Source organism: Rattus norvegicus, chromosome 7 (genome assembly GCF_036323735.1).
Source record: "Rattus norvegicus strain BN/NHsdMcwi chromosome 7, GRCr8, whole genome shotgun sequence".
Taxonomy (NCBI): Eukaryota; Metazoa; Chordata; class Mammalia; order Rodentia; family Muridae; genus Rattus; species Rattus norvegicus.
In genome coordinates, this window is record NC_086025.1 from 32,036,199 (window position 1) to 32,050,865 (window position 14,667).

Below are 14,667 nucleotides of genomic sequence, written 5' to 3' on the forward strand. Positions count from 1 at the left end.
AAATACTGATGGTTGTTGTGAAGTGAAACAGGGCTTCTATTAAAGGTGACCAATGGACCATTTTTTAAATGAAATTTCCTTCCCCCTCCCCTCCCCTCCCCTCCCCTCCCCCCTCCCCTCCCCTCCCCTCCCCTCCCCTCCCCCCTCCCCTCCCCTCCCCCCTCCCCTCCCCCCTCCCCTCCCCTCCCCCCTCCCCTCCCCTCCCCTCCCCTCCCCTCCCCCCTCCCCTCCCCTCCCCTCCCCCCTCCCCTCCCCTCCCCTCCCCTCCTCTCCCCTCTCTTCCTCCCTCCATCCCTCCCTGCCTCCTCTATGTTGGTTATTAGTTCTAATGTTTTGCCTTTTTTCAGTTACCAGTATTCCAGACCTGAGGGTCCCTGCCCCACGCTGGCTTCAATTGATAAGAAAGAATTGTGATACAGCCATACAGAGAGAGGTGAAGGAGGGACGGAGAATCTCCATGACAACAAAGCAGAAAGATGAAATTTTTTTATTTTATTTATTGAATATAAGTACACTGTAGCTGTCTTCAGACACACCAGAAGAGGGCATCAGATCTCATTACAGATGGTTGTGAGCCACCATGTGGTTGCTGGGAATTGAACTCAGGACCTCTGGAAGAGCAGTCAGTGCTCTTAACCGCTGAGCCATCTCTCCAGCTCCCAGAAAGATGAAATTTAAAGGCCCACTGGAATGTAAGAACCTGGGAAAGTCAATCCAGGGCCCACTTCCCCTATTGGGTCTGGAGTAGCAGAGATGAAGAATACATTTTTTAAAATGTTAACTCAGGAATACTGGAGGGGAGAGTTTGGTAGCCTCGGGAGTTTTAGAAGTGCCCAACCATTGAGCTAGTTGAGTCATATCAAAATTAGCACATGTGTCTTTCATTCTTGAATCCAGAGAGCTCTTGGGCCCGTGCAGCATTGGTGACCCATCAGGAGCCAAAGCCTCCTCCTCTTCTCCCTCTTTACCTCAGAGAAGGGAGAAGTTGGTCCCCTCCCTTGTCAGCTATTAAAGAAAAAGGACAGGGGTTGGGGATTTAGCTCAGTGGTAGAGCGCTTGCCTAGCAAGCGCAAGGCCCTGGGTTCGGTCCCCAGCTCCAGGAAAAAAAAAAAAAGGACATCATGAAATTTGCAGGCAAATGGATGGAACTAGAAACTGTCATTCTGAGCAAGGAACCCAGACCCAGAAGTACATGCCTGGTATGCACTCACTTGTAAGTAGACGTTAGCTTTTCTCTTGTGTGATTGTTTTGGACTTCGACTCAGGTCTCCTTGCTTCCACAGCAAGTGCTGTTACACACTGAGCCATCTCCTCAGACAGACCCTCTAAAAGAAGTCTTTTGGCCAGTTTAGGTCCTGGAAGAGGATGTTGAGATTCTAGTTACTTGTCTTTTTCCAGTACCATAGTAAGTAGTTTCCTCCATCACATGTTCTTCATGATGCTTTTTCTCCAGAGGACCCCAAACAGCAGAGCACACCATAGACTAAATCCTCCCCCTTTCCTCCTGCTTCTGTTTATTTGAGACAGGATCCTATGATGTACGCTGATCACTGATCAACTGAGCTAATATATTGTGTGAAGTACAAAAGAAAGCATTTAATTGAGGGCCCTGCTTACAGCTTCAGGGGGTTAGTCCATTTCCATTATGTCACTCATGTCAGTAACACTCATGTCAGGCAAGGTGCTGGAGCAGTCAAGGCCACACCTCCTAATCTTTCCTAAGCAGTTCCACCAACTGGAAAACAAGCATTCAACTATATGAGCCTGCAGGGGCCGGTCCCATTCAAAACACCACTTTGTGTGTGTTTACAAATGGCACGGAATCAGAAAACAACTTTTTTTTGTTTTTGCTTTGGCTTTTTAGTTTGTTTTGAATCTGGGCCTCTTTGTGTATCCCTGGCTGGCCTAGAACTCACTATATAAACCTGACTGTCCCGGAACACTCAGAGATCCATTTGCTTCTGGGATTAAATGAGGGCACCAGCACACCCTATTCATATATATTTTTTTAAAAATCTGCTTTGAATATAGTAAACAGGGTTCTAAACTAGCCTTTCTGTATTTGTATGTTTGTGGGGTTGCATGTGGAGGCCAGAGGTCGACTCAGGACACAGGTACTGTTAATCTTTTTTTTTTTTTTCCCTTAATCTCACTAGCCTGAAACCCACAAAGTGCCCAGCACTGCTTTTAATGACAGACCCAGCAATTCCAGATTTCTCGTTTTTCAAGTTCTCACCTTGACCTTTATTTCTAATCTAAAAGGAGCTGGGTGATAGTGTGTCGGCTGGAGCGGTGGCTCAGCGGTTAAGAGTTCTGGCTGCTCTTCCAGAGGACCTGGCTTCGGTTCTCAGTGCCCATGAGGTACCTCAGAACCGTCTGTAACGTCAATCCCATGGAATCTTAGGTGATCTTCCAATTTCCACAAGACCCGGGTCTTTACTGTGATGCATGCACGTAGAGAAACAACATACCCATAAAACAACAACAACAACAACAACAACAAAAAAAACGTTTTAAAGGAGCTGAAAACAGTTCTACCTCGTACGTTTTATAAGCATATCAGTTATTTCATGTGATCTTTTATTATCACACCCAGCATAAAACATTTCTCAATCACAGGCTATTTCATATCTTATAGACTAACTCATCATTGGGAACAGTGTTCTTCAACTTGTGGGTTGCAGTGCCTTTGGGGATGGTCAAAGGATCCTTTTATAGGGGTTGCCTAAACCTATTGGGAAACAGATATTTACACTACAATTTGTGATGGTAGCAAAATTACAGCTATGAAGTAGCAACAAAAATAATTTTATGATGGCAGTGCTGGGAGCCATTGTTAGGTAATGTTACCCAGCATCCCTAAGTCCCTACCTGTTACAGAGCTCTCCTGGCCAGCCAGCATAACCAGACTCCTACCTTAAACTTCTCCGTCCTGGCGGCTGGGCTGCCCTTCCCTATGTAATCTGACTGTTTTGGTTACATGGCTCTTTTCTCTACTCTTTTCTGGGCTTCCAGGCTGCTGCATCTGGTTCACCTCTCCTCTCTCCTCTCCTCTCCCCACACAGACCAACTCAAGTCTGGTCATGTCCACCCTGGACTCTTCCAGATGCCCCTGTCTCTGGCTATGTCTCCCTTTTATCTACAATAACCTTTCTTACTCACCATACCTAGGACCAGTCATGTTCTTTTCCCTTTTCTTTTTTTCATTCAGTTAAGGCCTGTGTTTTGACAGACCTGCTTGGGGAAGGAACTGTGTGTGCTATTTGGCTATAACCTTGGGAAAGCCTAAACAGCAGTTTCATGAACAGAGCTGGAGAGGGGGCTCTGCAGTAAAGGGTACTTGATGCTCTGGCTGAGGACCCATGGGATGACTCACAACCATCCTTAACGACAATTCCAGTGTATGTGACTTCAGAAGGCACCAGCCTTAAGTTCGAGTTATCAACTTGATAGAATCTAGAAACGCCTCTGGGCATGCCTTTGGGGATTGTTTGGATTTAATTGATGAATGCCTATCTTAATTGCAAACTGTAAAAATGAAGAAAGCTGAGCATGTACGATTCATTGCTCTCTTTTCCTGATTATGGACTGATTGCGACCAGCTTTCTTAAATCCCTGCTGCTGTGATTGTCTCCCTGTAATAGACTATAACCTACAACTTTGAGCTGAAATTAACCCTTTTCCTTTAAGTTGCTTGGGGGGGAGATGGGGGGCACAGCAACAGGAAAAGAAACGGAAACTCCCAGCAACCCATTTGAGACAGCTCCACTTTTAGGGTCCATATTCTATGAGTAATCCAGTTGTTTGGGAGATTACTCTCTAACCTCTTGAGAAGGCTAGATTGACTCCATGACAGGCTTCACATGGACGGTTCAGGAGATGAGGGAACTGGGCAAGCCCAGGCCTCAGAAGTTGCCTGCTACCTGGCCTGAGGCAAGGTCAGCAGCAGTTTCCAGACTTCCCCAGTAACAGTTTTCAGCCTCCCCTGCACCCCATCCCCACACCTCAGCAAAGGTTCTGTAATGTCCTTAGAGATAGAGCTAAGATTAGGATAGAGATCACCCTCCCCTCCCCGGAATTCCCCCAATGGGTTTTTTTTTTCTTTTCCGGAGCTGGGGACCGAACCCAGGGCCTTGCGCTTCCTAGGCAAGCGCTCTACCACTGAGCTAAATCCCCAACCCCCCCCCCCTCCCCAATGTGTTTTAAATCCGGCCTGGGACCTCACTTCCAGGTCTCCATCTTGGAATGAGAGACCCCAGCATGCTGGACTTTCGCAGAACAAAACACTCTTTGCGTTTACATACTATTTGGATATCATTCTTCGGCGAATCATGGACCCTTACACTCTAAGCAGATCTTTCTGCTAGTTAGCAAGTAAATCTCCATTTCCAGGCTCAATCCTAAGTGGTGGCACAAGCCTGTCTATACTCAGGGAGCAGAGGCAGGAAAATCATGAGTTCCAAGACAGCTCGACGCTTACGGTATAGAGAAAATCAGGCCAGACTTGGATATATAGGGAGCCCTTTCTCAGAAAAACTAACAACCACAAAGAATAAAATTCCTGCTGGGTCCAGGCGTTTATAGGGGCCGTGCCTTTTGCCTCCTCCCTAGACATTAACGCTCTTTGGGGGGTCGCCAGAGAGGCCCCCCCCTTTTTTTTTGAGCTGGTGACCGAACCCAGGGCTTTGCGCTTCCTAGGTAAGCGCTCTACCACTGAGCTAAATCCCCAGCCCCGAGAAGCCCCTTTTTATGTGAAATTTAAACGTTTAGAATTCCTTGTCGGGGCCCTGGAAACTAGCAAGACTTCCAGTTAAAATCTTTGGCAGAGACTTCGGAGGGGCGCGCGATCCGCCGGTCCGCAGAGAATTGCTGCAGCGCCAGCCCGCCACGCGCAATGCGGGCACGTTGAATGCACAAACGGAACGAGTGAATGAATGGGCTGCGTCAGGGGCCGGCATTTGTTACGTCGCCCACCGACGCAGGCGTAGTCGCACGTACACTGCTCGTGGACTCTGGACGCCCAGTTGCGCGAATTCTGCCGCGGGCGAAGAAGCTCGGCGCCGCCTCGCGCCGCCTCCCCCAAAGTCCCTGCCCCGCCGCGGAGCGTCACTTCCGCCACCCCGGGCTGGGGTTGGGGCGGGGAGCGCGGGGGAGGGGGCCACTAGGTCGGAGGGAAGGCCGCCTGAAGCCCGCGCCCTAGCAGGGACTACATTTCCCGAGGGGCCTCGGCGGAGGTAGCGACGGCGGGCGCGGCGACGTCCCCCGGAAGTGGAGCCCGGGACTTCCACTCGTGCGTGAGGCGAGCGGAGCCGGAGACAAGAGCAGAGGCCGAACTCGGGATCTGACAAGATGGCCGGGCTGCCCCGCAGGATCATCAAGGTAACCGCCCAGGCAGGCTTCAGGCCTCTGGCTCTGCTCTCCTCCTTCAGCGAGCCAGTCCGTGCGGCCATCTGCTTCCCTCGGCAGCTTCTGAGAAGCCCGAGGCATCGCAGAGAAGGGTCTGGCCTCCGCAGCGAGGAAGTCGGGCGCTGAGGAGGGGGCGCCGGGAAGACTTCCGGCCGCCTCTGAACGCCGGACACCCGGGACTCCGGGGCGGTGAGGCCGCGGCAGGGGAGGCCTGGCGGCTGCCCGGTAGAGGGCGGGGCTGCGGGCTTCGAGTCTGGCGCGGGGTCGGTGCGGGCCTCCGCAGGTTCTGTTCACCCGCGAGCGGGAAGAGCGGCGTGGCCTGGACTCTGGGCGCGGGTTGTGGCCCGGGCCGGCCACTCTGCCCCGGAGCTCCCTTCTAGTCCTCCGCAGGAGCGCGGGGCTGCGGCAGTCCCGGGTGCGGAATGAATGGACGGACACCGAGAGCCGGGCGGGGCCGCGGGGCCCGGAGAGGCGGCTCTGGGAGGGCCGCGCGTCCTGCCGCCGACCGCACATGTTCGCCCTGGCTGCCCTCACCTAGCGACGACGGGGGCTTGCCGCCCGGTTGCCCTGGCTTCCGCGTTCGCTTCCCAGTGTTTCTGCGGGTTATCACTGTGAAGTGATTTTACTCCGGTTGGCAAACTCTTTGGAGACTATTTTCTATTCTGAGGCACACGGGCCTCATTTATGGGGATAATCTGTGAAATAGTTTGCCTCTCAGCTTTTGTGCGCCTTATTTGAGCGGCTCTGTGGTTCTTTAGGGATACCGTATTTTGATAAGTACATATGGAACCACGGGGGCCGGGGGGAGCCCTAGTATCTTGATTTCCTAAAGTCTTTACGTAACACCATTGAGTCTTCGGACTCCATAGGTATTATAACCCAAGAAAACGAAATCCTTAAATTTTTTGGCATCTGTTTTTTTATGAAGGAAATCGGTTAAAAATATGCACTGCTCAATATGCCAGCTAGGTGCCCAAATCGAAGCTTCACTTTGCTTGCCGTAATCCAGTGAACATAATATTTATAGCATTATTCCACTCTTCCAAAGTTTTAGGGGAGATTTGTACGAAGGGAATGGAGGACCTCTTTGAAGGGTGTGAGACACAGGGTATTTCTTCAGGCAGTCACAAATGTCTTCGAGAATGGGGTGTCATTGACAGAAAGGTGCTTGAATTAGAAAAACAAGACCTTTTAGAGGGTAAAAATTCTTAGGAAGGAAGAATAAATTTTCCTGGAGCACTGGAGCCTTAACACCAATGTTCATTGCTGTTATGAATCTCAGAATCTTTTGCAAGTAGGTTTTCATGCATTGGAAGGTCCCGAATGTGGCTTAGTTCTGATACATGCACAGAGTGATACATCCACTAATGATCATGTTAACCAGGATTCCATTTGAAAAAACGACTGCTTCCCACCACAGACCATCAAGGTTTTTTTTATTGTTACTTTATATATGGACTAAACATAGCAGAGATTGATAATGAAAACAGTTCTCTGTATTAGTGTTTACAATGCTCGGTAAACTGAACAGTTCTTCAGTTTTGCTTGATTCTGGAAATTGATATGCTGCAGTAATATGAAGACCTTGAAGGAGAAAATAAATGCTGTGGAATATATTGGTTATATACTTACAGAAATGATTTAAAGCAGAAAATTGAAGTGCTCCTACTTCAATTCATTTGGCACCCAATGCTTAAGTGTACATTCAGTGTTTCCTTTTGCTTATTTAAAACAAGATAATGATAAATTCATGCTGTAGTGTGAACTCTTCACTTTATAGTACTTTATTATACTTATTCAATATTGACTTCAGTACTTTTAGCTTTAAAGGGCCGGGCCCCCCTCCCCCCAATCACTAGGGCAGATTAAGAGATTAAGAGGTTTTTTTGGTATCCATTTTTTTTGGTATCCGTTTTTTGTATTATCGGTAAAAAAAATTTCTAGTTTTGGGAATTGAGTTGAAAATTTGTAAGGGCTTTATACATGCTATGCAACGGAGCAACAGCTCAAGCAGAAAACATATTCACATTAAAATTTAATTTGAACAGTAACCTTAGGGCTGGAGATGTAGTTCAGGTAGAGGCCTAGCATGCCTGAAGTCCTGAGTTCTATCTACACTGCACATAAACCAGCCATGGGGTTTTCTTTTGTATGCATTTATTGCTTTTTGTTTCTCTGTAGCCCTGGCTGTGGTGGAGCTCACTCTGTAGACCTAGTTGGCCTAGAACTCAGAAACTACCTACCTGTCTTTGTCTGTCTCTGGGATTAAAGGTGTGTCACCACACCCATCTCAGTCATATAGTCCCAGTATGATAGGAGCCGTAGGGTTTAGAAGTCAATTGTCCTTGGCTGTTAGGGGCTTGAGGCCAGCATGGGAATGTGAGACCTAACAGTAGGGGTAGCTGAGGCCACAGAGACACATTCTCTTCTATTGAATCAGTTTATTTCTTGGTAGTCTTCGACTTTCAAAGGATGAACTTTACTATTGATTATATTAATATTACTTTTTTTAAAATGAGACAACACTTCACTGTGTAACTATGTTGGCCTCAACCCTGATCTCTCTGCATCTGCCTCTGAGTTTTGGGATTAAAAGTGTATGCCAGGGGTTGGGGATTTAGCTCAGTGGTAGAGCGCTTGCCTAGGAAGCGCAAGGCCCTGGGTTCGGTCCCCAGCTCCGAAAAATAGAACCAAAAAAAAAAAAAAAAAGTGTATGCCACCATACCTGACAGTATTATTTCTATCTTGCAAATACTAAGTAGTTTGTTTCTGTGTTCCCATAATCCCCTTCTTTTCATTGTGTAGCACTTAACACTGATTAAAGCTGTATGTGGCTTTGGGTGATCCTGGCATAGCTCATTAAGGCCACAAGAATCTTTGGTGCATATATGATAGGCACTCAAACATTAAATGACATGAGATTTATTTGAAAGAAGTTTACAGGAGCTGTGATTTTATATTATAATTTGGCATTGTTGCTGTATTTAGTTGCATTCATTTGAACCAGCACTGTATGAAAAAATATTTTTCTTCTTTCTTTGGACACAGGCTTTTATATAAACTGACATCTAACTTCATTTGTAGCTGAGGATGACCTTGATTTTCCTGCCTCCAAGTTTGCACTGTACCTAGTTTTACGTGGTGCTAATTATTGAACCCAGGGCTTTTAAGTTCATCAAACAGTAGCAAAGACTGAGACCAAACTGGTCAAAGGCCCCAAAGGGGACACAGAGAAGATAAAGGTCACACATGTACCCATAAGCATGCCAGTGTCTTACCGTGTGTCCTTTCAGGAAGACCACAGGGCTTCTTCATGTGTGTCCTGCGTCTTCCCCTACTCATGCAAATACTTGCCATCCTCTCCGCCCACCTGGTCAACAGTTTACCTTCAAGATGACTCACTTTTTATAGAGCTGCCTTGTAGGGTTTTAACTAATTGCTTATTGATAGCTTTTAACTCATGCAAATTGTGTTATCCAATATTAACAGTGTTGATAGTTTTGTTTATATGGCATTTTTTATGTATGGGGGTAATACTGAGGTTTTTTTTTTTTTGTTTTTTTTTTTTTTTTTAGCTATTAACCCCCACTCCCACCCCTTGCTGTTCTCCTATAAGTTCTTGCTAAGTACCCCAGACTGGCTTCAAACAAAGACCTTGCTTCTGTCTCCTGAATGCTGGAATTACTATAACCCACCACATTTGACATTGGAATTTTTCTTAGTTTAAAGCTAACAAAGACCACTCAAAAGTATCCCTAAAGGGGCTGGGGATTTAGCTCAGTGGTAGAGCGCTTACCTAGGAAGCGCAAGGCCCTGGGTTCGGTCACCAGCTCCGAAAAAAAGAACCAAAAAAAAAAAAAAAGTATCCCTAAAGTGAGAGATTTCTTTTACCCTTTTTATCATAACGAAGATTTCAGTTTTATGTTACATTGATATGATACTCTGATCTTAAAATTTTTAATTTATAGCAGGGTGTGGTGGTGCATGTCTTGGAACCTAGTACTTAGGAGTCAAGGGCCTGAGGATCTATTGAGCAAGTTCCAGGAGAAACAGGGCTGCACAGAGAACTCCTGTCTTAAAACACACACATACACTCTCCCCCACTTTTTTCAGCATGCACTTGCTTGGTTGCTTGTGTTCATATGGGTTATGGCATACTTAGGGAAGTCAAAGAACTGTTTTGGGGAGTTGGTCCTCTTTCTGTGTGAGTTCTGGGATATAGCTAAGGTTGCTAAGTTAATGTTTACTCATTGAGTTATCTCTGGTCCCATTTGGTTGTTTTGATACTAGGGTGGTCTTGTACTTGACAGCTTGTGTTACTTCTAGTGTGGTGGGGTCACAGGAATGCCCTCACACCCAAAGTGACATTCTCTGTGTTTTTAAAATTAGTCAAGGACAATAAAATAGTCTGATAAAATATAGCTGACCTACTCAAGGAGTTAGTTGACTGACTTCATTAAAATCTAGCAAGCTAAGGGGGAGGGATGTACCTCACCTGATAGAATGCTTGTCTAGAGTGTAAAAGTCCTGGGTTTGGTGGCCCATGGGCTATAGTTTGAATACTCGAGAAGTAGATGCAGGGAAATCTGGAACTTCAAGGTTATCCTTTTCTATTGAGTTCCATCCAGCATGGAATACATGAGACCATTTTAAAACCAACCAACCAACTAGCCAACCTAGCAAGCTGGTTTCCTGAGTAATTAGACAGTCGTTCTTTTTACCAATTTTCCTTTCCTGTATGGTGAGGGTTTCTGTTTCTCTCCCCTTTCCTCTTTATCTTTTATTTCATTTTGAGTCAGGGCCTTGCTGTGTTAGATGGGTTCTTGCTTGTGTTCCTCCTGTTCCAGCCTCCTAAATGGCTGAAATTATGGAAGTGCGTCCTGCTTGGCCCTATTCTAAATTGTTTTCTGCTCTGCAACTGTGTGGTTTAGGCTTGCTCTGCACATTTTAAGCATGAGCTCCTGCTAAGCAATAACCAGCCCCTAAAGTACTTTGAATCGTTGACTTCAGCATCTAATTGCTTGTGCATCTTGCTTTTTTTTTGTTTTGTTTTGTTTTGTTTTTTTGTTTTGTTTTTTTTTTCCGGAGCTGGGGACCGAACCCAGGGCCTTGCGCTTCCTAGGCAAGCGCTCTACCACTGAGCTAAATCCCCAACCCCGTGCATCTTGCTTTTAAAAAGAAAATTGGCTGTTCCTTTTGCAAGGTCTCCTTTACTTTTCAGTGCTATCATTTGTTTCTCTGTGTTTGGCTAATTTTAGACAAAAAATTTGTATTTTCAAAGTATTTACAGATTTAGGGATTATAGCTATTGTAGCTAAGAAAAACATTTCACTAAGCTATTAAGACTCTAAGGATGCATATCATTCTTCCATAACTGATTTGCCTGTCTTTCTGCCCTCTACGCAAAAGCTGGGTTATGCAGAGGTAATAGTTTGAAGTGTGGAATAAAGTGGAGAGAAAACAGTGAAATACTTCATAAGTCTAGTAACTGTGACATATAACACCTTAAAAGTTTTAGGGTTGTTGAAAATCATTACTGTTTACTTGCTGTGTTCAGAGAGTTGGCATTAAGAACTGTTGAATAGTCAGAAATAGTGGTGTGTCACTGCAATCTTCTCTCAGGAGACTGAAGCAGGAGGATAGTGAGTTTGAGTGTCATCTGGACTACATAAGGGGTGGGTATATTATTAGAAGGTGGCTCAAAAAAGAAAATAAGACTTTAACTCGGTGGTGGTGGCACATAACTTGAATCTCAGTTCTCATGAGGCAGATGTAGGCAGATCTCTCTCTGCATAGAGGCCAGCCTGGTCTACTACAGATACAGCCAGGTTTACACAGAGAAGCCCTGTCTCAAAAAACAAATAAACACAGACTCTTGATAAAAACAACTTAAAGGGGTTGGGGATTTAGCTCAGTGGTAGAGCGCTTGCCTAGCAAGCACAAGGCCCTGGGTTCGGTCCCCAGCTCCGAAAAAAAGAAAAAGAAAAAAAAAAACAAAGGAAGAGAAGGATATTTTTTATTTCAAAAGTATTTTATTTGTATGTGTATTTTGCCTGTACGTATGTCTTTGTACTAGGTACATGCCTGGTGTTCCAGAGAAGCTGGAAAAGGGTATCATATCCTCTGGATCTGGAGTTAAGCACCTTTGTGAACTGTTGTGTAGGTGCTGGGAATTGAACCCAGGTCCTGAGAGAGTAGCTTTTAACCACTTAAAGTACTTTTAACCACTGAAACATTTCTCCAGCCTAAGAAAGGGTTTACTCACAGTTAGTGAGTATGGTCCATCCTAGTTAGGGAGTTCTAAAGGCAGTTTGAGACAGCTGGTGAAGTTGTAGCTGCACAGGAAGCTGAGAACAGTGAATGTCCACGTTCCGTTAACATCCTCCTTTTTTAATACAACCCAGAAACTAAGCCCAGGAAAGAAATGGTGGTGTCCGCCTTTAGGATAGGTTTTCCCACCTTTAACAAATCAAGGTAATGCCTTACAGGTGTGCCCACGTTCTAACTTGGCTCCAAATAACCCCTCATAGGTATACCTAGATGTTTGTCTTCTAGGTGGTACCAGATAGACACTGTCATAGTAGACATCTAATTGTCATGCTCAGGCTGTCCTGGAACTAACTAACTTTTGCTGGCCTTGGAATCTGCAGCCCTCTACTCTAGGCCTCACAAATAATGGTATTATTGGCATACAAGGCACCATGCCAAGCTTTGTGACAATGATTGTTTAAATGAGGTTGGTCATACAGGGTTGGGATTTTTTTTTTTTAATTCTCTAGAATATATCTTACAATGGCAAGGCACTGTTGTAAGCACTTTGCATGCATTAATTCCAGCAGCAATCTTGTTAGTGTATCATACCCTTTCTATAGATCAGCCATCCCGCACAGAGGACTAGTGATTTGTGGAGCAATGCTTTGAACCCAAGTGGTTTGGTTCCCTGGGTTAAGTACTACACATAGCAATGCATGCATTTTTATGTCTTGTCTCTTAGAGAGAGAGGGAGAATGGGAGAGTGTTTTACTTTGTCTGCATTGTCTGTATGTGTACCACGTTTGTTCTGGTGTCTGGAGGCCAGGTGGGGATGCTAGATTCCATGGGACTAGAGTTAAGGACAGTTAAAAGTTGCCATGGGAACCAAACCTGGGTCCTCTGCTAGAACAGCAGGTGCCTATAGTTGCCGTGCACCAATCCTTGTTTTTGTTTTTGTTTTGTTTTGGGGGGGTGTTATCAGAACTCTTTACTGTTTAACCACAAGCTTTTTTTTTTTTCTTTTTTCTTTTTTTCGGAGCTGGGGACCGAACCCAGGGCCTTGCGCTTCAGGCCTTGCGCTTCAGGCCTTGTGCTTGCTAGGCAAGCGCTCTACCACTGAGCTAAATCCCCAACCCCTAACCACAAGCTTTTGCCTGTTGAAGTAGTATTGTAGTTGTAGGTTTGGTCAGGTTCCTTGAATTCAGAGAAATTGTGTGTGGTACTTTAGGAGTGAACTAGAAAGCACTTACCACCTACAACCACTAGCTATTTCCTGTATTCCCTTTGTCTCCTCCCCTTCCTTTCCCCATGAGGTCGTGCTGTGTGGCCAGCATTCTCTAACAAGCAGTCCCTGCCTCAGCACATCTGAATGCTAGGATGTGATGTGATGTGATACTGTGACACCATGTTTAGTTGTTTCTTACTAGGAAGAGACATTCAAGGTGTTATCACATCACAATGAAGCCATTTTAAGGTTAACTTTAACCAAAACTAAAAGTAGGTTTAGACTTTTTTTTTTTACACCCATTGTGTTTTCAACTGAGAGAAGGTATTTGTACCTGACTGCTGTTTGGAGAGAGTAAGAAAGCCTACCTCCCTCATACAGCTTTCTTTTGCCTGCAAATATAATTCTTGGCATCGGCTTAGGGAAAAAGTTTGTTTATCTTTGCAGTTGGAAACTGGTTTACAGTGGTAAAACTCAACATTTAAGATTTATTTACTAGTACACTGTAGCTGTCTTCAGACACACCAGAAGAGGGCATCGGATCTCATTAAGATGGTTGTGAGCCATCTCTCCAGCCCAATATTTCTTAACATTGCCTGTAAAAGCTATACTTCTTAATCAACCCCTCTCCCCTAATGAAGACCTGTTTCTGTTTTGTTGTTGTTTTCTTTGTTTTGTCGTGCTGGAATGCAGCTAGGACCTCATGTATTCTATTACTACATATCACCACTCTCACTCACCCCTTTTATTAATTTTTTTCCCAGAGCTGAGGACTGAGCCCAGGGCCTTGGGTTTGCTAGACAAGCGCTCTACCACTGAGTTAAATCCCCAACCCTATTTTTTAATTTTTGAGACAAGGTCTGATGTAAAAGTGCCCAGGCTAGCCTTGAATTTGAATTTCTCCTAGAGCATCCAGCTAACCTGCTCCACCAGGTAGATCTGGGGTTTTTTTTTTTTTTTTTGTTATTTTGATTTTTTTAAGATTGCATCTCAGGTATTCCAGACTAGCCTAGAACTTGCTGTGGAGGATGACCTTAAATTTCTGATCTTCCTGTCTCCTGCTTTTTTTTTTTTTTTTATCTTTATTAACTTGAGTATTTCTTATTTACATTTCGATTGTTATTCCTCTTCCTGGTTTCCGGGCCAACATCCCCCTAACCCCCTCCCCTCCTCCCCCCATTACCGCCCTCCCCCCAACAATCACGTTCACTGGGGGTTCAGTCTTAGCAGGACCAAGGGCTTCCCCTTCCACTGGTGATCTTACTAGGCTATTCATTGCTACCTATGAGGTTGGAGCCCAGGGTCAGTCCATGTATAGTCTTTGGGTAGTGGCTTAGTCCCTGGAAGCTCTGGTTGGTTGGCATTGTTCATATGGGGTCTTGAGCCCCTTGTCTCCTGCTTTTCAAATTAAAATCCATTTCAGATTTTAATTTGAAAAGTTTTTTCCTTTTAGAAATGGTATTCGTCAATACATTACTAAAAATCCAGTTACTGTATCAAGTGTTAAACACTAAAAGTAGTCAATAGAAAAGTCTTTCTCCCTTTTTTGCTAGTCTAGTCTTTAGTGTGTAGGTTAAATGTTGCCCTCTCACTGAATATTGAAGGAAAAACTAATTTCTTCATTTGTTTAATTTTAAGGTATAATTTATATAACAAAATTCAGCACTTTCAAATCTTGAAATTTAGTGGTTTTTAATATATTCAGAGCCATGTTTCCAATACTACCAATTCCAAAAGAAATATTTCATAACCTGTGAAAGAATTCTCTACATACATATATTGCT

General features: G+C 44.9%; 1 protein-coding gene and 1 long non-coding RNA gene across 3 annotated transcripts in view; one reads left to right on the plus strand and one right to left on the minus strand.

Moving 5' to 3' along the window:
* Positions 1 to 341: 341 nt before the first annotated feature.
* On the minus strand, positions 342 to 2,625 carry LOC102556774 (uncharacterized). The gene is made up of 3 exons (XR_593395.4): positions 2,237 to 2,625; positions 1,212 to 1,355; positions 342 to 1,005 (listed from the first exon to the last, which is right to left on the minus strand). It is a non-coding gene; the product is annotated as an uncharacterized LOC102556774 (long non-coding RNA).
* A 2,366-nt stretch (positions 2,626 to 4,991) lies between these two features.
* Ube2n (ubiquitin-conjugating enzyme E2N) overlaps positions 4,992 to 14,667 on the plus strand; it is a 30,063-nt gene continuing 20,387 nt past the window's right edge. Inside the window, exon 1 of one of the 2 annotated variants that reach the window (XM_063262876.1) lies at positions 4,992 to 5,379. In XM_063262876.1, the coding sequence (XP_063118946.1) occupies positions 5,350 to 5,379 (30 nt within the window). In that variant the 5' untranslated portion in view covers positions 4,992 to 5,349. The remainder of the gene's footprint in view (positions 5,380 to 14,667) is intronic. The other variant, NM_053928.2, reaches the window with a different exon arrangement.